Below are 25,894 nucleotides of genomic sequence, written 5' to 3' on the forward strand. Positions count from 1 at the left end.
TGATAAAAATGTCCAAAAAGAATATTATTTTTTGTAACTGACAAAAACTTTTGTATTTGACAAACTGTTTATACATTTGATCTAAAATTTAATAAAAATATTTAGATAACTGTTTAAAAAATTCACACAAAAAAGGAGATAAAAAATTGATCTTTATATCTTTTTTTATTTTTTTCAAAATATTATTAGTTGTTGACAAAAAAAACACAAAAAAATACATACTTAGCAAAAAATCACTAAATTTTAAGGATAAAAATATCTCATTTTTCTAATTATACTTGCAAAAAAGCATATCAAAATTCAATCTCTAAAATATTTTTTGAGGATACATATTTAATGTTGGGCATTTTTGTCACCTTTTAAATTATGAAGCCATTTTTGCCGATAACAAAATTTGAATGTATTTTTGTTAGCGATAAAATTATTCGGGTGTATTTTTGGTAGTTTACCCATATAAAATATTTAAAAACTAATGAAAAGTAACTCAAAGTTATTTTATTTTGTATTTAGTTTTTTTTTTAATTACTGTTAGAATAATTGTGTAATATTAGATATAATAAATATGTAATTATAATACATAGATAGTAAATTATATATTCTGGAATAGATATTAAATGAAGGGTAAACTACAAAAAATATACTCGAATTATTTTATTATTGACAAAAATATCTCAAATTTTGTTATCAATAAAAATACTCTCAAATAATTTAAAAATTTGTAAAAAATACACCTTGTGAACTGAGATATTCTATATTAACAAAAAGAATGAGGACATTTTTACCACATTTTTAAATAATTTAAGACATTTTATCAATAATAAAATTTAAAAATATTTTTATTAATATCAAAATAATTTAGATGTATTTTTTGTAGTTTATCCTTAAATGAACTACAACTAAAAAGTGATGGTATGCAATAATTAATAATTACATACTACAAATTAATTAAAACAAAAATATTTAAGAGATAATAAAAATTAATCTAAAATTCTAAATTAACCTAAAGTTATCTTATTTTATATTTAAAAATAAATATATAATATTAAATATAATAAATATATAATTTTAAATGTTATATATATTAAATTAAATAAAATAATTTTAAATTATTATCTCCATCGAATTACTCTTAATTAAAATATCTGGTGAATAAATTGGCCGCTCAAAGCTTTGTGCTAATAAATACGTGATATCTGATTATCTCTTTTGCTGTTTGCATTTAATTAGTAGAGTGGATAGAGCATTAATAAAAAATTTAAATCCACTCGGTCAGAGAAGAGTTGTTAGATAATTATATTTATATTTATATTTAACCCTGCGTACGTGCAACACGATGTCAACCATTGAATTTTAGGGCATGTTTTTTTTAGAATAATACTCCAAATAGGTCTCCAGAAAATTTACCATCAGACAGTTTTGTCTCTTATAAAATTTAACTAAGATTTTAACCCTGAAGTTCTCAGATATCCCCCAGATACGTTCCCAAAACCGTTTGATCCGGTTGAAATGGTGACATGTCAGATTAACTGTGACATATCACCTTTAGGACATTTTGGTCCCCATCCACGCTGGACAAAACGACATAGTATTGGAACTAGGGATAAAACGACGTCGTTTTGGGGAGGACAAATTCATCCCCACTTAGACAGAGAATGCAAACGGAGCCGTTTTCATGTGGGGGACCTATTTGTCTTATAATAGTATCTTAGGGGACCTATTTGACCTATAATTCATGATGTTAAAAAAAGTTATATTTACTTCAATGCAAACCTTAAAAACACATTGACATTGGTCTGTTCATTTATCAAAATGGTAACATAAACCTGAGAACCCAAACATGTTAACCACACAAATATTTGGCTTCAATAGCAACACAAACCAAATAAAGTCAATAGAAGGTTTATTTTCTTCAACACAAACTAAACGAAACCATTCTAAACAACATAACGTCTTCTTCCTCCAACATAACAAAAGGTGGTAACATAACTAAGACAACAACTTTTATGCTAATTCTTAGAAGTATCATTTTTTGAAAGACTGGTTCAACCCTCGTGTTGGAATGAATTTGAACAACTTAGATACTGTGCCACTGGTTGCAGCTAATATAGTCTCAGCACTAACACTCCCCGAATTCTTGGTCCTAATTACTGTCTCCATTAGATGTCTAAAAGAAAGCTGAGCTTGGAATAAACAGTATTGTTAAAATTTTACACATCCAAAGGAGACAGTAATTAGGGCCAAGAATTCGGGGAGTGTTAGTGTTGAGATAATATCAGCTGCAACCAGTGGCACGGTATCTAAGTTGTTCAAATTCATTCCAACACGAGAGTTGAACCAGTCTTTCAAGAAATGATGCTTCTAAAAATTAGCGTGAAAGTTGTTGTATTAGTTATCTTACCACCTTTTGTTATGTTGGAGAAAGAAGGCGTTATGTTGTTTAGAATGGTTTCGTTTAGTTTGTGTTGAAGAAAATAAACCTTCTATTGACTTGATTTGGTTTGTGTTGCCATTGAAGCCAAATATTTGTGTGGTTAACATGTTTGGGTTCTCAGGTTTATGTTACCATTTTGATAAATGAACAGACCAATGTCAATGTGTTTTTAAGGTTTGCGTTGAAGTAAATATAACTTCTTTTAACATCACGAATTATAGGTCAAATAGGTCTTCTAAGATACTATTATAAGACAAATAGGTCCCCCACATGAAAACGGCGCCGTTCGCATTCTCTGTCTAAGTGGGGACGAATTTGTCCTCCCTAAAACGACGTCGTTTTGTCCCTGGTTCCAATACGACATCGTTTTGTCTAGCGTGAATGGAGACCAAAATGTCCTAAAGGTGACATGTCACAGTTAACCTGACACGTCACCATTTTAACCGGATCAAACGGTTTTGGGAACGTATCTGGAATATATCTGAGAACCTCAGAGTCGAAATCTTAGTTAAATTTTGTAGAAAATAAAACTGTCTGATGGTAAATTTCTTGAGAACCTATTTAGAGTATTATTTTTTTTATTATTACTATTATTCTATTTTTAAAAAGAAAATTGAGTGAGACACAGATCTCTAAATCTGCACTCTCTAATCAGTAATCACTCTCCCAATAATATTCGAAAAGAAAATTGAGTGAGACACAGATCTCTAGATCTGCACTCTCTAATCAGTAATCACTCTCCCTTCTTGTTACTAGCTAAAAGCTTTAGGTAATTACAACTAACTATATATCTTTAATTCTAATATATATATATATATATATTCTTAATTTCATTGTTTATTATTATTGTTGAAAATGGTGGAGATGATTGAAAAAATAAGAAAGTGACTCAGAGTGAATTAAGATAGAAAAATTTATGCAATCAATTTTTATTATAAAGAAGCGAAGATGTAGATAAAGATGAAAGTGTGATTGATCAACCAATTATTCTCGATCACATACACTCTATATATATATATACATTTGCTGTTGCTGTAGTTGTGATTATAGAGAATTAAATTACAGTTAGCCCATTTTAATTTAGTTAGTTATATTATTAATCAGTTAATTATAAAATATAATAGAAAAAAAAAAGAAAAATGATTAGTCATCTCAGTTTGTGCACATGGGTCAAGTCACACTCTCCTTTAAATTTTAGGCGCGTAAATATTTAAAAGCTGTAACTTGTCATGACAGGCTGCAAACAGTTTTGGACTCAAAACTTTTGTAAATATATCTACAGTTTGTTCTGTAGTTCGAATAGGTAACAACTTTGTTACATTTTTCTTTGATTTATCTTGCATATTAGCAATCTATTTTTATGTGTTTTTTTCTTTCATGAAAAACAGAATTTGCAACAATGTGTAGAATTGTCTAGTTATCACAATATATTGTTATAGATTTTGTCAGTGTCAATTTTAGTTCTTTTATGATGAAGGTTATCCATTGAGCTTCACAAGTGGCTGCTGCTAAGGTACAATATTCTGCCTCTGCTGAAGAGCGAATTATACCATACTTTGCTTCTTGCTCTTTCAAGTGATAAGGCTTGTGCCTAAGAAAAAACAGAAACCTAAAACTGAGCTTCGAGAGTCTGGGCATGCTGCCCAATCGCTGTCTGAGTACCCTGTCACTTCAAGGTCTAATTTTGAGGAGAAGAGCAGTCCTTGAGCTGGTGCTAGCTTCAAGTAGCTCAATACTCTCAATCCTATATCAAAGTGTTTATCGGTGGGGGCATTCAAGAAATTGGCTGAGCTTTCCGACAGCGTAGCTTATCTCTAGCCTTGTATTGGCTAAGTAGAGTCATCTTCCTATCAATCTTCTATATTCAGTGTGGTCTTTAAGTGGTGTGCCCGTTGACTTGGACAATTGTGTTGAGTAGTCCATAGGTGTCGTGACCCCCTTTGCCGCGAGCATTCCATAGTCCTCTAGAAGTTCTAGACAATACTTCTGTTGATACATAGTAATTTCCTCCCTGCTTCTTGCAAATTCAATGCCTAGAAAGTATTTCAATTCACCAATGTCTTTAATCTGAAATAGGTTGTGGAGGTACTGTTTAACAGACCTAATTTCATCCATGTTTTTGTCAGCTAGTACAAGGTCATCAACATAGACTAATATAGCGGTAAAAGAATCATTTGTTCTTTTGGTAAAGAGATAGTCATCGTGTCTGGATGAGAGTAGCCATAAGCAGTGAGAGTGGAGGCCAATTTGGTATGCCACTGGCGACTGGCCTGTTTGAGGCCATAAAGAGAGCATGCGAGCTTGTAAACCAAAGTTGGATAAGAGACATGGAGACCAGGTGAGACTCACATGTAAACGTCTTCAGGGAGATCACCATGAAGGAATGCTGTGTTGACATTAAGTTGATGGACAATCCAAGATCTAGCAGCAGCGATGGCCAAAAGTATTTTGAGGGTGTTCATCTTCACGACGGGGCAGAATGTGTCAAAATAATTTTGCCAAGGCACTTGTGTGAAGCCCTTAGCAACCAACCTTACTTTTTATACCGTTTAACTGTGCCATCAGCTTTCAATTTTGTTTTGAACACCCACTTGCACCATATAGCTTTCTTCTCCTTAGATAGAATAGTAAGGAGTCAGGTATTATTCTGCTTTAAAACTTCTAATTCTGCACTGATAGCTTGCTGCCAACAGGGATATGTAACGGCTTCTGCATAAGTTTTTGGCTGGTTCAACTAAAGTTGACAAAGCTAAAGAGAGGTTCTTTTGTGGATTTGATGGGGAGTCATAAGAAATGACACTGGACAATGGATATTTGCACTGTCTCAAAGAGGATTGAGGGGCTGAATTCTTGTGCATTAGTGAGAAGTGAAAATTTTTAAAATAGGAGAAAAGTTTTCTTTTCCAAGTTAATCTCCTAGTAGGAATAGCAACAGTAGTTGGTGTTTGTGTATGTCGTGTATGTTGTGATACAGTTGGAGATTTAGTGTTTGGTGCATGAGATGCATGATCTATATCATGTGTTGATGTTGGTGGTGCATGTTGTATGTGTACTAGTGGCTGTGTATTACTTTGAACAGTATTTTGTTATAAAAAGGGTGAAATTTGCTCATTTTCAATAGTGAATTCAAATGGATCAATAAATGCATGTTGTGAATGATTGAGAACTAATGTGGGAACAACATTCTGTATATTAGATTGTGTTTTGAAAGAAAAATGGTTTTATAGAAATGAACATCTTTATAGATGAATAATTCTCTGATTTGGAGGTCATACATGATATATCCTTTTACTCCATCTTTGTGATCTAAAAAATACAATTTCTTACTCTATGATCTAATTTCTTTCTATTTATAGAAAGTGTAGCAACATATGCAAGACATCCGACTATTTGAAAATATTCAATGCAAGGCAATTTATCAAATAGGATTTGATATGAGAATTTTTCCTTTAAAATTGGATTTGGGAGTTTGTTTATGATGTGAATGGAATGTGCAGCAGCATAATTTCAATAATACTTAAGTATATTGGCTTGGAATATAAGTGCCCGAGTGACACCAAGAATGTGTTGATGCTTTCTCTCAACAATACCAGTTTGTTAAGGATAAGTAACACAACTTATTTGGTGTATGATACTCATGGTTGAATAAAACTGTGGTATTTTAAATTCTAGTCCATCGTCTGATCAGACTTTTTTTTAATGAATTTGTGAAATTGGGTTTGGACTAGTTTTGTAAAAGTTTTAATCAAATCTGCCACTTCAGATTTTGCTTTCACATGAAAAATAACCATGTGTATCTACTCTTGTCATCAACAACTGTGAGAAAATACTTATGTCCAACAGTGGATACATGACTTATCGGTCCCCAAATATCTAAGTGAATTAAATAAAAAAAATTGCATTGGACAAACTATATCCAAATGGTAATCTTTTTTGTTTTGAAAAATGGCATGAGTCATATGGATTATTACAAACAGAATTATCTATGAATGAGTATGATTTTTTCATTACATCAATTCTATTCTTAGGTAAATGCCCTAGCCTATGATGTCATATTGTGCCTAATTCATGTATGTTTAGTGTGTTGGTGTTGTGTGTGCTTAAAATCTTTGTTGTTGTTGCACTGAGTAGATCAATTGGGGTCAGATCTTTAAAAGCATAGAGCCCTTTCTTTACTCATCTCGACCAATCATCTTTTGCGAAGAGCAATCTTGAATCTTACAACACATATCATCAAATACCTATTCATAGTGAAGAAATTTAACTAATTTTGACATAGATATGAGGTTGAACTTAAATTATGGAATAAACAAAACATTGTATAAAAGAAATTGCTTTGAGAAAATTATGGTTCCTACAATAGATATAGACGTGTGAGTGCCATCAGGTAATTTGACAGTTATGGGTATGATTTGATAATATGAATGATATGCCTGTAGAGAAAAAGAAATATAATCTGTTGCTCCTGAGTCTATCACCCAGGAGTTGGATTTAAAGACATTCACAGACATCACATAGACTATACCTTGGTTGGATGGAAGTGTAATTACTTGATTTGTTTGGTGTTGTATGTTGCAGATCTGGTTGTTACTATAGTAGGGATATCAGTACACATTTTTGCTCTAAAGTGAATTCGAACTCGTCCTTACTGGCCCCTCCTTGAGTGTTGCTGGTTGTTTCATTATTCTCTTCAACAATCACATTGTTGATCAAGCTTTGATGCCCTTGTTTGAGGTGGGGAGGCATTCCATGCTTCTTGTAGCATGTATCTATGAGGTGTCCAAGTTTACCACAGAAAGAGCACTGTTTTATGGTGTCTTTGTCTCTTCCTTGGCTTCTTATGGACGTTCTACCTCTTCCTCTATCTCTATTCGGATATGCAAGGTTGTTTGAAGCACTAATTAGTGTCTTGCTATCATTTATTGGTTCAAGTGAATGTAGCTGCCTCTCTTGTTGGAGCATCATCGAAAAATCTTGATCAATCTTAGGAAATGGAGTCATCATTATGATTTGTGACCTTGCATTTGAGTATGCTTCATTCAATCCTTTCAAGAATCTCACTACATATGCTTTTTCTTGGTACTTTCTAACTTTTGCCAGTCCACACACACAATTGCTTGTATCACACCCTACACACTGAGGAATTGGCCTGAGATTATCGAGCTCTTCCTAGAATATCTTCAATTTAGTGAAATATGCAGTGACTGTGAGGTCTCCTTGTTTGATTGATGAGAGTTCATCGTCAAGTTCAACGATCTTGAAGACATCTCCTTGGCAGTACCGGCGCTTGAGGTCTTGTCATAGTTTAGACGCAACATTGTGCCACATCATGCTTTGTGCAAATTCTGGAGTCAATGCCAAATTAATCCAAGAAAACACATAATTGTTGCATCGATTCTACGCCTTGCTTAGAGCATCATCAGGAGCTGGTCTCACAATTGTTCCATCTACGAATTTTTTCTTTATTCTTGGACTTGAGTGCTCTCATAATTGCTCTTTTTCAACTGTGATAGTTGTTGAAGCTCAACAGGATAGAGATTAACGGCGTTCCCGGACTCTCATCAGGATGTAAGTAATATGGTTCATTGGGATCATTAAGAGAAACAATGTTGTTTCTCGCTGATTGTGCCAGCATAGTGTTGATCTGATTCATAAGATTTGCAATAGTTTGCAAATCTATGGTTGTGAAGGTTTGATTTCATGAGCAAACGTAAATTGAACTTAAATCTTGATGATGCGAATTATCGATGGATTTGATTGCTAAAGATTCAGATCTTCTTCTCCACAATCTCGTTGATCAGAACTGTCACTTCGACCTTGAAGTAGAGTTGGTGAAGTGAGCAAGTTCTTATCAAGCTCTATCGTGTGAGTTTGGGAGAAGAGGAATGAAGATGAGAAGATGAGACGAGGAATTAGGTCCAAGAAATTAGAAATTTGTGAAGAGGAGAAAAGGGAATAAGAAAGAAGATGAGAAGAGAGATGAGATCCAAAAAATTAGGGATCACAGAACCTTGAATCGTGAATTCAATGATGAGATCAACCTGTTCTCTTGATTATTCGAATTTCTCGATCTTGATTCTCATTTCTACGCTCACCGCACCATATTAAAAGTGGTCGAAATAATTGAAGAAACAAGGAAATAATTCGGAGTGAATTGAAAGAGAGAAATTTCTGCAATCAATTCTCATTACAAGAAAAAAAAGATACAAATAAAAATGAAATGGTTCATCAGCCAACTATTTCTAATTACACACTCTATATATATACACACTTGCTGTATTTGTGATTCTAGAGAATTAAACTATAGTTAGTCCATTCTAATTCAGTTAGCTATATTATTAATCAATCAATTACAAAACATAACAAAAAAAAAAAAAAAATAGTTAGCCATCTCAACTTGTGTACATAGGTGAAGTCACAATTATAGCGGTTAAAGATTACCTATATTTATATCCTAATATCCATATATATAAGAGATTATAAGTCCATTTCATTTAGGATATCATTGATTTAAGAATATAGTTTTATTTTTATATTTTATTTGTCTTAGTATAACAACTTGACAATCGGTGATTTATAGTTCAGATAAGCACTTCAAAAAAAAAAAAAAAAACCTTAGAATATTCTGTAAGCTCTAATTAAAACAAGGAAAAAATTTTAATGCTTATAAAAATTGTACTTAATTTGTCTGAAAATAGAAATAGAACAAAGTAGAATTAGTTCTTTTATTTTTAAATTCTATGAACAAAATTTAGATATACCATATATAGAAGCTATTCTAAAACAAATACTTTGACTAACAAAATTTAGATATACCATATTTTTATTTTTTCTTTTAATTTGAGTGTCCGAATACGTATTTTTAGGTACTCCATACGATTAGTGTTCTCCAGAATACAAAGTATACTATACTCATTGAAGTAGAATTCATTTAGAGACAAGTTATACTTCGGATTGTCTCTCAACGTAAGACAGTTTCTATTATTTGAAAATCACATACATGTTCTTCAAAATTTAGAAAATATATTTGATTTAAATAATTATATTACGTGTACACTAAAATTAACTATTAAAATTAGTTATTAGTATAAAATATATATTAAAAATAATTAAAATCATCTACATATATTTTGGTATACAAATGAGATTTTTGTATTTTAAATTGAGAAAAAAGGTAGAAAAATATGCTTAGTCTTATAATGAAGAGAGAAAGTAAAGAAATGAATATGTACATCTGAAATTATGTCTTGTACAGTGAACTATCTATAGCTACTCATAGTAATATATACAACTACCATCTCACCATCATATATCATAAATGTGACTTAATCAATTTCTATCAATGTTTTTATTCTAATTGAAACAAAAACAATAAAATTACAAGTTGACGAACCACTCAGCCCCTTAATTTTTCTACAACAAAAAAAGAAACTCAAAAAACACACACAACATTAATGTACATAGCAAGCTAACAAAATAAACTGAATGAACTTATTACTGAATAAATAAATAATTGAGAAATATACATGCACGTAAAATCTTTTATGAACTCAAGCTGGATCTATGTATATATATGTATTTCCTAGCTACTAATTAAACATATAAAATTGGTTAAGTCATTTAACTTTTGGACTTACATTAAGATCGGTTTGAACGGAATAATAATAATAATAGTAATTACACTTAGGTTATGTTACGTTCCTCTCAAACGCATATCACATGCTTATAGATCCCACATGCATCATGAGAAATGAAAACTATTAATGCTTAGAAACATCAAGGATCAACCATTATTCCACCCCTACCCCTCTAATTATGAATTTCACTGCTTAATATTGTACTATATATATCTATCTCTTTAGATGAACCCTAAAATTTGATTAAAAATAACACTAATAATTATCTCCTTAATAATCATGACATCATAATCAGTTTGTCAACTAAGTCAAATATATATAATTAGTCTTCTTTCTTTATTTTCTCCAGTAGATTTGCTCAATGATACAGTAGCTAGCTGAACTCTTATAATCTTACAACATCAAAAATGTGTTATGTGTATACATACATACATACATATATATATATATATATGTATGTATGTATATATGGTGGTGGTCTATATATATCTTTGATGACTATCTAGTTAAAAAAAAAAAACTAGAGACACAGTAGAATTTATCATTTTTAATTAGTAATATTTAAAAGTTTAAACTAAAATATGTTATTGAATTACTAAATCAAAGAAATTAGACTGATCAACACATAATCTATTAATTAACCTTCTAACAAAATTTAGAGACGATGATGACTTATGTCTATTTGAACCCTAATAGTAAACTTTGCAAAAACAAAAAGGAGATTGATTCATATAAACACATATATACCTGATCTTGTTTGCAATTAGCACCAGCAGCTAGAACTTCTATCAAGATTGATTCAAAGAAGGAAATAATTGTTTGCAATAAGTATATATAGAATATTAATCAAGATGGATATATACACATATATCCATATGGATATGAGAAGGGAATAATATTGTGAGAGGAGAGAATCGATGTTATGATGATGATGAATATGGATATAAATGAAAAAGTGATATTGGCGCGGCTCAATCTGAGATCGTATTTTACTGGATTATACCATGTAAATCCGTCTTCGGATTGAACCTCACCAACATCGCTTTCCTTTCTTTCTTTCTCCCATACATCATCATCATCGTCATTAATCTCTCTCAATAGCAAAGTAGATGAATTCAATTCATTTCACCTACATGGGGCATGATCCATGATATATCAACATAGAAAGCTATCAAGTGGGGGATCTTAAAGAAAATCTCAAGTGGCTATCATGGCTAGCTAGCTAGCTAGGCTCTCCATCTCTCTACCAAACCAAAAAGAAATAAAAAGTTGTTTCAATATTAAATAGAATATCCTATATGGTCCCCCAAGGGTATATGCACCTAATTAATGACAATTATTAGGTGGCCATCAAATAAAGCTATGAATATAACTTATAAGGTTTAATTTGGTGTTCAATTTGAATTCTCCAATGGATGATATCATGGGAGTCACTATCAATTAATGCATTAATATGGAGAGACTATATATATTTTTTATGATAGCACCATGCCTAAATCAAAAAAATTAAAGAAGCACAAAAACACATAATAAATTCCAAGCAAACCAAAGTGGGTTCTCCACACACCATACTATCAAAAACTATGAAATGGAGACAAAAGAAAGAAAGAAAGAAAGGGGAATGGGTTAGTTGGTTCTTTTGATCTTTTTGCCTTTGCCAAATTTGTCTTTATATATCATCCCACACAACATTCATATATTTATATATAGTGTATGTACCAAAATTGTGAATGCAATCTAATTGGCTAGGGTTTAGGTGGCCTCAAATAAGATACATATATAGATGATATTGATAGATATGAATATGAAATGATATAAGCAAATGTATAGAGTTAAGGGAGAGAAGAAGAATGTGATGGGAATGAATGAATGAATGAATGAATGAAAAGAAGCACGAGAATGTGTATATAAGTATGGTAGGTGTTGTGCCTCGGGATGGTGAAGAGTGAAGAAGGTGAGTGGAATGATGTGAAGAGGGAGCAACACTTACTTTAGGGTTTCCTCATGCTTTGTTTCTACTCAAATAAAAATCTCTATCTCTTTCCGCATGCACTTCAAAATATTCTCTATCTCCATCCCTCTCTACACACACATACATGAAGAAACAAAGAAAGAAAGAAAGAAACACAATCTTTCTAACATTAATTATTGTTTTTCACCCGGGCTCCCCCTTTTTTTTAGATCATGCTTGCTTTTAGTCATAAAGAGAGAATAAGATAGTTGGCTTATATGAACAAATCATGCTTGCTTTTCTAATATCCATCCCAACATCATCACTAGTTACATGTTTTTAAAGGGTTATAACTTGTAACTTCAATTTAAAGAACCTTCCATACAATTCAACACAACACATTATTAGTGATCATCTCTCTCTTGTGTTTCTCTTATAATAAGATATGCGTATAGAGTTTAATTTTGATGCATTGAAAATATAAAATGTTTTATATAGTTGTACAATCACAACTGTAAAAATAGTTATTTTTACTAATATAACATTATGTAATTAGATGCACATGTAAAATAGTTTTACATTAATACGTCGAAATTAAATTCATACATATATATCTTCTTGAACCAAATTTTTGTATTGAATTGGATTATATTACATTAATGAAAAATAATATTTAAGTAATTTTTGTATTTTTTTATAATATAAAAAATAAAATTATCTTCTTTTAATTTTTATTAATCATTTTTAATACCAAAGGTAGAAGAAATTAAGAAATACACATATTAATATCGAAAAGTCTTGAGAAATAAATTTTTTTAGTAAAAAATTACTAAAATTTATTATTTTTAATTTTATCTAATGCATTATATAATGGTGAAAGTTCAGGTGAAGTCGACTTCACGTAAAGTTGATATATGAGAGCTGTTAGATGAAAATTTAGTTAAATTAGTCAAATTATCTAACAGCTCTCAGATATCTTTACGTGAAATCGACTGTACCTGAATTTCCACCTTATATAATAAATAAACGTTAAATAAAGTAAATTTAGACGGCTTAAATTATTATTTTTTTTTGTCTATATGATATTATTGTATTAATATATCATGCATATTATTTATAAGCTAAAATGGAAACATAGTGCAGAATGTGAGCATAGGGATATATGTCTTGGAACGTAGATGAGAGAGTGTGGCATTATGTTTGGCAGAAACAGAGAGAAAACAATTAATTATGATTAATTATGATTAAGCATCAAGAAGGAAAAAAGCTGGCGGGGACACCGGCGCTTAAGGGGCCTCCCTTGGGCCTGAAATGGGAGACACTCTCCTTGGGTTTTGCTTCTCACTTTCTTACCTCTCTATTCCTTTTTTCCTTTTTTTTTAATTCATTTCTATAATATATTCTTCTACCCCTCTTTGAGGTTTGGGGAAGTGTAAAAGTCTCTTTTAAAAAAGGGTTCAAAGAAAAAAATAAATAACTATTTATATATAGTTTAATTTTAATGTAGTGATAATATATGTAAAAAAATTATATGGTCATCGAATCAAATTTACGTACGTTTAAATAATTTTTTTATACTAACATTACACGAAAATTAAATTCATATTTGTATTTTTAGAATGTGCAAGGCTGTTTTAATAGTTTAATTAACACAATTTATTACTTTTAATTTATTTAGTATTTAGGAAGATATATAAATTGAATACAAAGGCTGCGTTTATTTACAGTGACACACTGAGACAGGGACACTGAGACACAAAATTGTATTTGACAGAAAAGACATGGACAGAAACAATGTGTCCAGAAACACTTAATTAGTATATTTTGTGTCCATCCTGACAGGAAGGACACGGAAACACTAACAAGGGACACAACTTATTTTTTATTTTTTCTTTTATTATTTTTGTTAATTTTTTATAATTATATTTTTTATTGTTATATTTTTCATCTCAAATTTTTTGAATAAAAAAATGAGAATAAATTAAATTTTTATAATTTATTCTAATTTATTATTAAACAGAATACAATAACACAAAATTTTGTATCTCTATTTATCAATGTCTTATCCTATTCTATTTTCAGTATCTTGTCCTATCCTGTTCTTAGAAATAAACGCAGCCAAATAGAATCTATATGGCATAGTACCGTAGCAATGCACTTTATTCATATAGTTAATTCCATGATTCTATCTAATGAGATGAGATTATGATGTTATAAGTTATTTTTAAGAGAATCTTGATGTTAAATTTTTATTTATAATATTTCATCAGATCAGAGTTACATATATATACAAAGTAAAAAATAGAGATATATATGGTGTGTGATGATTTGTGGCGATAAGTTGGCGTGCCACTAACAAAACATATTCCCCCACGCCTTAAACCATATTCCCAATTTCTCATGTCTTTCATCACCAGATCCTAGGACTTTCCCTTTCCCTTCTTCATTCTTTGCATTGCATGCCCTTTCATTTCTTGGTCAAAAGCTACCTCCTCCATCATTCCTTCATTCCTCACTGTACTTAAAAAATTCCAGCCTCGTGCATATGCATGGTTCAAGTGGCTACCAAAAGAGATAGGGATACAAAGATTTTATATATGCTGCTCTTTTAAGCCTGTCTCGTCTAATATATATCAGCTGAATTTTTTTTTTTTTTTACCAGTAATTAGGTACTAATGTTTAAAAATATAGTTTAAAAGTAGGGTAAAGTATATTTTTTGTTCCTGAAGTTTGGTAAATGAAGTTTTAAAAATACCCCTAAGTTCTATTTTGTTTCAATTTTATTCCAAAAATTTTGAATTTGTATCAAATATATCATTAACGGTTAAATCTTCAAAAAAATAAAGACCAATATAACAATAATGCATGAAAATTATGCTTGATTTGCTTATGTTGATGGGTTATTTTTTTGAAATTGTTGTTGAATCGATCTTAAATTTTTTGAAATGATACAAATCAAAAATTTTTGAGACAAAATTAAAATAAAATAAAACTTAAAAATATTGTTAAAATTTTTATTAAACTTTACTGATAAAAAATATATTTTATTCTTAAAAGTATGTTATTAAATTGATGGACTAAAAAAATTTGACTCACGAATAAAAATGATGACAAAAAATAATAAATTCTACTAAATTTTTTTAGCATTTTTTGTATATTAATATTGGAAGGTGACATCCATTTTGTTATAAAATCATTGTGGTGAAAGAAAGCCAACATGCTTTCTCTCAATTTTTACTGTTCAAGATAAACATTTGAATGCCTTTATCCCTTTTTCCCACCCCTTGTACTATGCCTTTTTTCATGTTATTATGTTCATTGCTTTAGGGAATACATTTATATACTATAAAATAATATTTTGATGAATATTAAATAGAAGTAATTTTTTGATTAATGTAGAATCTAGAATCGAAGAAAGAGGGTTATGAATTTATAATGTTTTGGAATGCGAGGGGGTGTGTTTCAGATGTGCATGGCAATAGAAGGATGAAAGTTTGTCAGTTTGCGAAGACAAGAAAGACATGCACTCCACACGAACTCCACTTCATTCACCTTCTTTGTCCCTCTTCCTCTTATCATGGATAATTTGTTTAGGGGACACTCTTCTAAAATCTGAAAAGTGGGAATTATTTCCTTCTTTGGCTCTACATTAAAAAACTAATTTCTCATTAATCAGTTAATCAATTTAATAAAATAATTTTAAAATTAAAATTATGTCCATATTTTTTAAAATTGATTAATCAAAACTAAATTTAAGAAATTGATTTTTATTTTTTAACTGGTTAACCAACACTATATTTAAAAGATCCTCCTTTTAAATTTTTAAATTAAAAATTAAAGAAAAAGATTTTTTTGTAGAAAACCAATTTTTTGTTCAAAAACTGTTTTTTTCTTCTAAAAACTAATTTTTTTATTCAAAAACTGTTTTTTTCTTCTAAAAACTAATTTTTTTTATTCAAAAACTAGTTATTTTTTTAAAATTAATTTTTATTTTTATAACTGATTAATAACTATTTTTATTATATAAAATTAATTTGGTTAATAACATATTTTTTAGTTATATAGGGAATAGTTGATGACAAATAGAAAAATTTAAAGAGAAAAAGAAATGTTGGTCGAAAAGAAAATAATTTCCGATCTTTTTTAGAAAGCCAAATACTTTTTTCATGCAGTTACACATGTAATATATAATTGAACGTGAATACACACACATATATAAGATTATGCTATGTGTATTTTAAAATTAGCTACTAAATTTAGTTATTAGTATAAAATATATATATATTGAAATATAAATATATTTATTATTTATTATATATTTTTAATTTTATAATTAAAATATATCACAGTTATTTTTTTATTGTAATTAGAATCAAATATATTTCTTCAAAATTAAGAAATAATTCTTTTTTCTTTTTTACTAATTTTATAACTAAAATGTGTCATATATCACTCTCTCATTGTAATTAAAATTAAATTTTTTTCTCTAAAATTAAAGAATTCTTCCCTCATCCTTACTAATTTTACAACAAAAAAATATACCACATGTCACTCTCTCATTGCAATTGAAATCAAATATTTCTCTCCAAAATTAAAGAGTTCTTCTCTCCCTCTTCCTTTCTCTATTTCTTTCATTCCTTCAACCACTCTATCTATTTTATATATCATTATTAATATCAATGACTAATTACTAATTTGACAATCAAAATGTGCAACATGATATTTTTTAATTACATTAAAATTAAAATTAAAATTAAAATATACCTATATTATGTATCATATATTAGTATCTAATTTAATAATCAAATGTGTCACATAACACTCTTTTATTAAAATTGAGAGAAAATATTTTTTTTTCAAAATTAATAAACTTCCTTCCTAAATTCTCTCATCTACCTCTCTCTCCATTTTTCTATTTCTCTCTACTATTTTTACTCTATATATAATTTATATTTTATATTAATAATTTGACAAATCAAAATAAATCATCTGATATTTTTTTACAATTAAAATATTTTTTTCTTCCAAAATTAACAAATTCTTACTCTCATTCTTCATCTTTATCTTTTTTTCTCTTTTCTCTCATTTTCTATTTTTTCTATCTTTCTCTTTTACAGAAAACAAAATTAATAAAATAATATAATTTAAATAAATAATAATAATAATAATATATTATTATTATTATTATTATTATATAAATATTTTTTTAGTTTTTTATTTAATTTTAATTTTTTATTACTTATCTTTTTAATCTACATTTTCATTTCTCTTCTTTTAAATATTTATTACATATAATTTAAGAGAATACTAATGTTATAATTAAAAGTTAAAATCAAGATTCAATTATTTTTTAAAAAAATAATTTTGAGTTAATTTTATAATTATCAATATAAATATTTTATGCTAATATCTAATTATATTTTTATATACATAGAGAAAAAATATTATTTTAAATAATAAGTATAAAAATTAATTATTTTTTATGTAATAGACTTAACAGTTAACACCTAATTATTAAATGTAAAATTATATACGTTAAATTATTTTAAATTTTAGATAACGAATGTTAAAATTAATTATTAATAAAAAATAGACTTTTTCATATAAAAATAATAACTAAAAATCTGATTATTTAATTTTTTATCTACAGATATCTTGATCTTTTTAGTTAAAGATTTTTGTCAATCTACGATTTTTTTCTTGTAAAAGTAGTTTGATTTTATAAATCTTTTGTGTCATGTATAATTTATACTGTCAGAATAAAGTGGACTACACATTTAAAAAATATATATTCCCATAATATTATTACGGATAAAAATATTAGTATTAAAAATAAATTAAACTACATATATATTTATATACAAATATTTCAATATCTAATATTAGTGACTAATTTTAGTGTACTCGTATATAGCATTTTTGAGCAGCAACATTGAACTGTAGCCATGGTTCCATATTATGTATATAAATATATAATGCATAATACAACTCAGAAGGCTTGTCTAAAGTTTCAAACTAACGCTTAATGCAATCATGATGTATAAGAAACAAAGTAACAAGCCCTTCGGCAGTCAATGTTAAGAATGGCATGCACGAATAATTGGAGTCTTTCAAAAAATAAAAGGTGGTCAAGACACTCATGGAGCAAACTTGAGAATTTTTTGTTTTTGGACTTGGGCTATGCCCAACAACCCGAGCAAAGTTGAGAACTGAATTTGGGTATTGCAAGGTTATCTTTTGGGGCTGTCCAATTCACTTTATCAAAAAAAAACACAGCTTATGAATCGAAATGAATATCCAAGACCAAAAATTCTAATCCGATAAAAAAAACATACATGAGGAAGTTAATTACTAGACGCCAATACAACAAAGAAAGTAAAAAATGTACCCCCAAAAAAAAAAGTAAAAATTTTAATTAACCAAGCTTAAACAAATTTACCTAGATATTCTTAATAGAAATTGGTTACATACTTGTTATAAACAACAAATCAGTCTAACTCAATTTAAATATTTAAACGTGAATCAAATTAATCGAATTTATTATAGTCTAATTCAAGTTACTAGTGGAGCATGGATAAATCTAATCAATCTAAATCCCTTAAAAAAAATTTTTAGATTTTCTCTGGCATAAGTTTGGAAGATAAATAAATAAATAAATATAAATGAAGGCAATTCGATCCTTATATAGAAAGTTTTATAGTGAAAAATGCTCTCTAAATACATTAAATTAGGGTGATTTGATTTATCTTTTATTCTCTTTTCTTATAAATTAAAATTGACTGGTTCTATTTATTATGGGACTAATTTTCTTTTTTATTATAAAAAATTGAATTGAACTAATTTAATTTATTTAAATATTTGCTAAATTGAATTAAGTTAATTTAATTTATGTATATAAATGTTTAAACCGAATTAGCCTTATTTGATTTATAAAGATAAATTTGATTTTTAATTAATTTATTGATGTAAATTAATCATTAACCTTATTTCACTTTTTTTTGTGATTTTATCGTAATTTAACGAATAATTTAGAGGAAACCGTCACTTTAGATTGTTAAATTGTTGGCAAAAAGTATTTTCCAAATTTATGAATAACAAAAAATAAAAAATATTTTAAAAGTTGATAAAATTAATCTGTGGGAGGATCACGGAAGTTAGTTACTGGGCAGCGGAGAAGGACGAAGACGAAAATGGCAGCGATCTGAACCGTTAAATCTCTGATTCTCTTATGATCAAGCGGTTCACATTTGACACGGAGCTAATTCCTTACTCGCGTCCAACACAAAGGAGTATAATCAACAGAACGTGACGCTAATCTCGCTTTCTCATCTTCGTTTCACTTCCCGCAACACGCAAATTTTTTTTCCCCTTATTTTCCTTCGCTGCGAAGGTTCCTCTCTATTTCCTCTGCGAGTTCGCTTTCTATTTTCATCTTCACTTCTCTGCGATATCGCCGATGTTAGAATCGGAGCTTCACGATTTATCCGACGACGCCGATTACGCCGCTTCGCAGCAACAAGTAACACTATTTCTCTATTCCTCTCCTTTCACTTCACAATTTCTCCGGTTCCGATCCGATTGCATTTCAATTAGGGTTGCACGATTCAATTGAATGCTTCACTATTGAATTGCTTTCTTAATTTTTATCATTCCAATCACAAATTTAACTGAGTTGATGTTTTTTTAACATATATAATTTGATTAGGGTTCTGCTAGCGTCATGCTGCGAAGCGACAGTACTAAGGTGAGCTCGCCTCATGAGCGGGACGATGCTGAGATTGTGTTTTTGAAGGACAATGTGGCAATTCATCCAACGCAGTTTGCATCAGAAAGAATTAGTGGAAGACTGAAGCTGTTTAAGCAAGGCACTTCCTTGTTCATGGTGATCATTTTCTGTTTGCTCTTATCCATTTCGTTCGGTCTAATGTATTGTTTGTGCTAATGTGTTCGTTTTTGCTTCACTTTAGACTTGGGTTCCTTACAAAGGCCATAGCTCAGAGGCGAGCCTTTCTGAGAAAGGTAAATTCGCATTTGGTGTAGACTGGATGAGTTTATTATCCTGTGCAGTGTGGTGTATCAATATGCTAAAGTTTTTTCCATTTATTGGTTAGAGAGAAGCCTTTACACCATAAGAGCGGTGCCCTTCACTGACATTAGGTCCATCCGGAGGCATTCGCCTGCACTTGGATGGCAATATATCATTGTTGTTCTATCATCAGGTGAAGCTCTTGTGATGAATCTAAATGGATTTTTTCTGGGGTAACATTTTCGGTAGCATTGATTATGTAAATAAAACGTATACGATTCTCTTATCAATGGAGACTTGCTTTTATCTTGAGTAGGTTTAAATATTTGTGGCTTTCTATACCCTTCTGTTTTTGACAATTCTATCTGGTGTGAATAAAATCTTCGTGCAGGACTTGCTTATCCTCCACTGTACTTCTATAGTGGAGGAGTCAAAGAATTCCTTGCTACAATTAAGCAACATGTTCTTCTTCTGAGGTTGGCATCCAGCATTCCTTTTTATATTTTGTTAAAGTCATTATCTTTTACAGGTAAGTGATTAGCTATATGATGAATTCTCAGATCTGGCGAAGATGCAAATGTGTTCCTTGTGAATGATTCTCAGCATACACTGCAGGTATGTGCTATTTGATTTTTTTTTTTATTAATGTTTATATGGGGTTGGCAACTGTATTATTGGTGCATGATATCTATAACTTTTATCTATATGGAGGAATATCTCAAAAAATAAAGAGAAAAGTTTTCATCAGCAGGAACTTGTCCGACTTTTGGTTGGATAGTGGAAAATTGTAGGTTTTTAGTTGAGTGCCACATGTCAACATTCAAAAGAATGCTTCTAAGACTATATGCATAGAGATATATATATATATATATAAATCTTAGGATAGGCACACATATTATGTATGGGTTTTTGGCTACTCTCTTGAAAGTGGATGAGGAGAGTGTAGATGCTTACATCTGGATGCCTTATGAGTCTGAAGTATCCTTGATTTATCAGATTCAATTTTATATCATAATATTTGGCTAGCTAAATGTTCCAATTTTTGGATTGACTGCCAGAGGACTTTGTCTTCTTTGGAGCTGCCTAGGGCTGTTTCTGTTGCATGTGGACCTTCAGTTGATGAAACAAATTTGAATGAGAACCAAGAAAGGACTGATAGTGGTGCCAATAATCTAAGTGCCAGTGTTCCTCAATTCCATGGTAGACCAAAACATAAAGCTCATGATCCTCGGGACCTTTCTATTCAAGTGTTAGAGAAGTTCTCTCTTGTAACAAGATTTGCTCGTGAAACAACATCTCAACTCTTCGGTGAAAACCAGAATAATGGGTTCAGTGGCTATGAAAGGAGCACCCAAATCCAGCCTAACCTTGATCAGCCTAAGAAATCTACCGATATTGCTGAAAATGTTCCTGCTGAAAATCCTGTTATCCCAGATCCTAAGGCGGTAACTTATTCACTTCATTGCTGATATTGTTAATACTAGCCTTACTGTAAGCAACAGAAATTCATGGTGTCAGTTGCACGATCATTTTACACCGTTGTTACGTTTTTACACATCTTTTATACCTTGAATATAAATAAAGTTAGAATGAACAATGAGATAGCATCCTTTGACCAGTATGGTATAATTTCCAAGACTTTATCTTTGATGCGCTAGTGACATAATTTGTAGTTATACTTTTTGTCAATTTGTGGCATCTTTTAATGTCATCTTGTATTCTTGAATCTTGAATATCCTGGTTGTAGTGAAGGTAAATATTATATTTGGGGTATGTGCATTTGGAATGATATAAATTCCACTAGAATACCAAAATTTCTTGGATGGTTTTGTTTTACTTCTCCTATTTACCCTGTATAATACCAATGATGTCATTTTTTTGTTTATCTTCTGGCAGCTGGATAAATTATCACTAGTATGGGGAAAACCACGTCAACCCCCATTAGATTCTCAAGAGGTATGAATGATGTCTATCCTAGAAGATATCTTACTTGTGCAAAATAACCCTGTCTATTGTTTGCTAAATTGTTTTCTGGGGTCAAACATCCACAGTGGATGACTTTCTTGGATTCTGAAGGGAGAGTGACAGATTCAGAAGCTTTGAGAAAGAGAATATTTTATGGTGGACTTGAGCACAATTTACGAAAAGAGGTTTGTGTACTGTTTTTGTGATCACTTTTGATCTAACTACTTTTATGATGAATACATTTTTACTCTTTTAAGGCTATGTATTAATTGTAGGTTTGGGGCTTGATTTTGGGATACTATTCATATGACTCAACATATGCAGAGAGAGAATTCCTGAAGTCAGTTAAGAAGTCGGAGTATGAAACTATAAAGAACCAGTGGCAGGTTTCATTTGATCATTGCATGCTTTATATATATATATATATATATATATATATATATATATATATATATATATATATATGATTAATTCTTTGCGTCCTAACATTCACTTCAGAATACCTTTTTGTCATAAGTTATTGGTGAAGTTGATTATGTAGAGGTCAGTGTCTCAAAACATTTATATCAAATGCTAACACTACCAGTTACACCATTTCAATGATGTGAACATGGATTGGCTCACATCCTTTAGTCTTCCTTCTCATTTTCTATATACGTGTGTGTAATCAAGCTTTTTCGAATAATGAAATCTAAATCTGTTTATGTATTTTTCTGCTCTCTGTAGAGTATCTCCAAGGCACAGGCTAAAAGATTTACAAAATTCAGGGAAAGGAAAGGTCTTATTGAGAAAGATGTGGTAAGTTAGCAAATGATAACTGCTCTAAGCTAGAATGGATACACATGGATGACAACCTGAATGGTGCTTAGTTTAATATCATTTCTTATATTTTTGAAGGTGAGAACTGATAGATCGCTTGCTTTCTATGAAGGGGATGATAATCCAAATATCATTCTTATGCGCGATATCCTGTTGACATATTCATTCTACAACTTCGATCTAGGTTATTGTCAGGTACTATTTGGGGGATCTTGGGCTTTAAGTCTTTAACTAAAGTATTGTAATATATCAGTATATTTAAATCTTTTTTAAAAAAAAGATGCAGCCTTTTTTGTGTATTCATGTGTGGTTTCCATGGATGTTTAATTATTCTGTTATACCAAATAGTAATTCAGTGCCAAGTTACACTGTGAAATCATTGATGATCTTGTCCCATAACTTTTCTCAATATAATTCTCCGTTTCATGTAGTCCAAGAAACAAGTAAACAAGCAATAGATGAGCATTATTGCTCTGAACACCATCTTCTAATATGGTTGAGATTTTAAATATGTGCTGTTTTATAGGGAATGAGCGATCTTTTGTCTCCGATATTGTTTGTGATGGGTGATGAATCAGAGGCATTTTGGTGTTTTGTTGCTCTACTGGAGCGTCTTGGACCGAACTTTAATCGTGACCAAAATGGCATGCACTCTCAACTTTTTGCATTATCTAAGGTCTCTCTCTCTCTCTCTCTCTCTCTCTCTCTCTCTCTCTCTCTCTCTCTCCTTTTTTTTAACAAGCAACACATCCTTATTCCTAATTATTTAAGGATTGCTTGTCATACATTTGTCGGTTGATTCACACTCAATTTGCCCCAATGACCTGGCCCTTTTATTATTTTAACACATGAATACAGAAGCTGATTTGGCTTTCATCTTATAGTGCACCTGTATGACGTTGTGCTTAAATGATATAGTGACGTGTGTATCTCAAATTGGAAGTGTTATTACTTATGATTTTCCAATGATCTAGAACATAGAAAAAAGGTTGTGAACTTGTGATAGTGCCTTTGATCAGCTTTTCTATGTAGCTACCTTGCAATTATTCCTAAATTCTATTAATAAACTTTTTTCAATATTATTCCAAAAGTGCCCTTCCAGGGTCAATATGAGAAAATTGATATAACATCACTTCCCATAGGATCTTTCAAGCATGCATTCTAGTATGGCAGAATGATTTGTTTGGCACTAATTACTTTAGCATTCATCTTTAATTTCAATTTTCTGCATTAGCTACTATGCTGATGCATCTTGGCTTTGATGGCTTCATCAACCGGAACTAAAGCCGTAATTTTCCTGTGCCTGGGTAACCAGTCTGCAGCTTTGTGGGGAACTCTGGTAGTGAGATATATTGCTTTTGCTATCGTTTGTGGTTCCTAACATTAGGTTTTTTTATTTCCCTGTAGTTGGTGGAGCTACTGGATTGTCCATTGCATAACTATTTCAAGCAGCACGACTGCTTGAATTATTTCTTCTGTTTTCGTTGGATTTTGATCCAATTTAAAAGGTTAGTTCCCCTGAAATGCTATGTTTGTCATAGTTCACTCGTTTTTGGAACACAAGACACTAGAAATGTTTTTCCACCTTGATACAAACTAAACGTCGTTGAAGTTTAGTGTTTCTGACATGCCTTGATTTTGCTAATGTGTGTGTACAACAGCTATTTAGACAACTAAACTAATCTAATCTAATTAATATTGATTAACATTTCAGGGAGTTTGAGTTCGAAAAAATAATGCGGTTGTGGGAAGTGTTGTGGACACACTATCCATCTGAGCATCTGCACCTTTATGTCTGTGTGGCTCTCTTGAAACAACACCGTAATAAGATAATGTGGGAAGGAATGGACTTCGACAACCTTCTCAAGTTTATAAATGAGCTTAGCGGTCAAATTGACCTCGATGCAACCCTCAGGGATGCCGAGGCTCTCTGCATATGTGCCGGCGAGAACGGTGAAGCTTGTATACCGCCTGGAACCCCACCATCCATGCCCATTGATGACGGTTCTTTCTATAACCAGCTAGATGACGAAGTTCTGTAAATAACTTATCTATCAATTTTCTTTAGTCATACATGAATATTGTGTATTTCCCTAATTTGGTTAAATACGGTGTTAACATAAATAAGACACCTGTTAATTCCCCTTGCACCTTCGGCTTCGTGTCAAAGCGCATCGTTTGGTAATTCACTAATTTGCACTTGCGAACAAAACGAACTTTAAAGGAATTAACATGTTAATTAAATATAACTTTCAATATTCAAAAATCTTTGCCATGTCCTTGTTAACATGATTCACGCAAGACAATAGTCTGGGATGCATCTAATAAACAAATGTGACGTGCTTAGCTGCATTTAATACCGGGTCTGCCATGTAAAGTATTCTGTGTATTCTTAATGACCCGAATTTTCAGAAACAACAGTCGTGTTGTCTAGGTCTTCACGAGGAGTTCAACGCTCCATTTATTTCACTTTCAAGATTTTGAATCCTCTAAAAGTATTATTATCTTCTCACCCAAAAGGGGGTAAAAACTAAGTAGTTCTCATGTTACTTGGCATTTTGGCAAGTTGGCAAACAGACATTACTAACTAAAAAAATAAAGTAAATAATTTTATCAAAATAAGATGATTATTATTTATATATCAAAATGGTTAGGCTCCCTCTTTAATGTTTTTAATGTGATTTTATATTTCTAATTGTTAATTTGAACTTAGACATTACAAAATCATTCATCTATATCCGCATGGTCTCTAAAATTAAATTAAGAAACTAAATTGACCGATATTTGGTAATTTCAAATGTCTTGTAAGGATAAATTATATTAGAAGCCAATGGATTAACTGATAAAGTAAGGGTTTCTTTTTTTCTAAAGTCTAAACACACTGGGAGCAATAGAATCTAAACTTAAGAATAGCTGGATAAAATTAAAGGAATGATTAAGGATCCCAAAGACGCGGATGTTAGAGAGTAGAGACAAAGCATTTGAGGCAGTGTTCATACACGGGCTCAAATTGATAAAAGTCAACCCAGTAAGAATAAAAAGCTTAAACCAAGGAGAGGATATCC

General features: G+C 30.6%; 1 protein-coding gene and 1 long non-coding RNA gene across 2 annotated transcripts; one reads left to right on the forward strand and one right to left on the reverse strand.

Moving 5' to 3' along the window:
* Positions 1-6,303: 6,303 nt before the first annotated feature.
* Positions 6,304-8,665, reverse strand: LOC140174784 (uncharacterized). The gene is made up of 2 exons (XR_011864457.1): positions 6,957-8,665; positions 6,304-6,672 (listed from the first exon to the last, which is right to left on the reverse strand). It is a non-coding gene; the product is annotated as an uncharacterized lncRNA (long non-coding RNA).
* A 10,492-nt stretch (positions 8,666-19,157) lies between these two features.
* Positions 19,158-24,979, forward strand: LOC112701777 (uncharacterized). Its single transcript, XM_025752537.3, has 15 exons — positions 19,158-19,538; positions 19,725-19,901; positions 19,987-20,038; positions 20,131-20,238; positions 20,437-20,521; positions 20,606-20,660; positions 21,104-21,490; positions 21,942-22,001; positions 22,097-22,195; positions 22,286-22,396; positions 22,737-22,808; positions 22,908-23,024; positions 23,356-23,505; positions 24,237-24,337; positions 24,544-24,979. Exons 1-15 carry the CDS (start codon positions 19,476-19,478, stop codon positions 24,869-24,871), a joined length of 1,965 nt encoding a protein of 654 aa, XP_025608322.1. The 5' UTR covers positions 19,158-19,475; the 3' UTR covers positions 24,872-24,979.
* The last annotated feature ends 915 nt before the right edge of the window (positions 24,980-25,894 follow it).

Source organism: Arachis hypogaea, chromosome 1 (genome assembly GCF_003086295.3).
Source record: "Arachis hypogaea cultivar Tifrunner chromosome 1, arahy.Tifrunner.gnm2.J5K5, whole genome shotgun sequence".
Lineage (NCBI taxonomy): Eukaryota > Viridiplantae > Streptophyta > Magnoliopsida > Fabales > Fabaceae > Arachis > Arachis hypogaea.

What these genes read in the sequence shown, in the direction of transcription:
- LOC112701777 (XM_025752537.3), top strand. Translation starts at nt 19,476, where the DNA reads ATGTTAGAATCGGAGCTTCACGATTTATCCGACGACGCCGATTACGCC. An exon ending in CCCCATTAGATTCTCAAGAG is followed by an intron (nt 22,002 to 22,096) that starts GTATGAATGATG and finishes AAACATCCACAG; the next exon opens with TGGATGACTTTCTTGGATTC. An exon ending in CTATAAAGAACCAGTGGCAG is followed by an intron (nt 22,397 to 22,736) that starts GTTTCATTTGAT and finishes TGCTCTCTGTAG; the next exon opens with AGTATCTCCAAGGCACAGGC.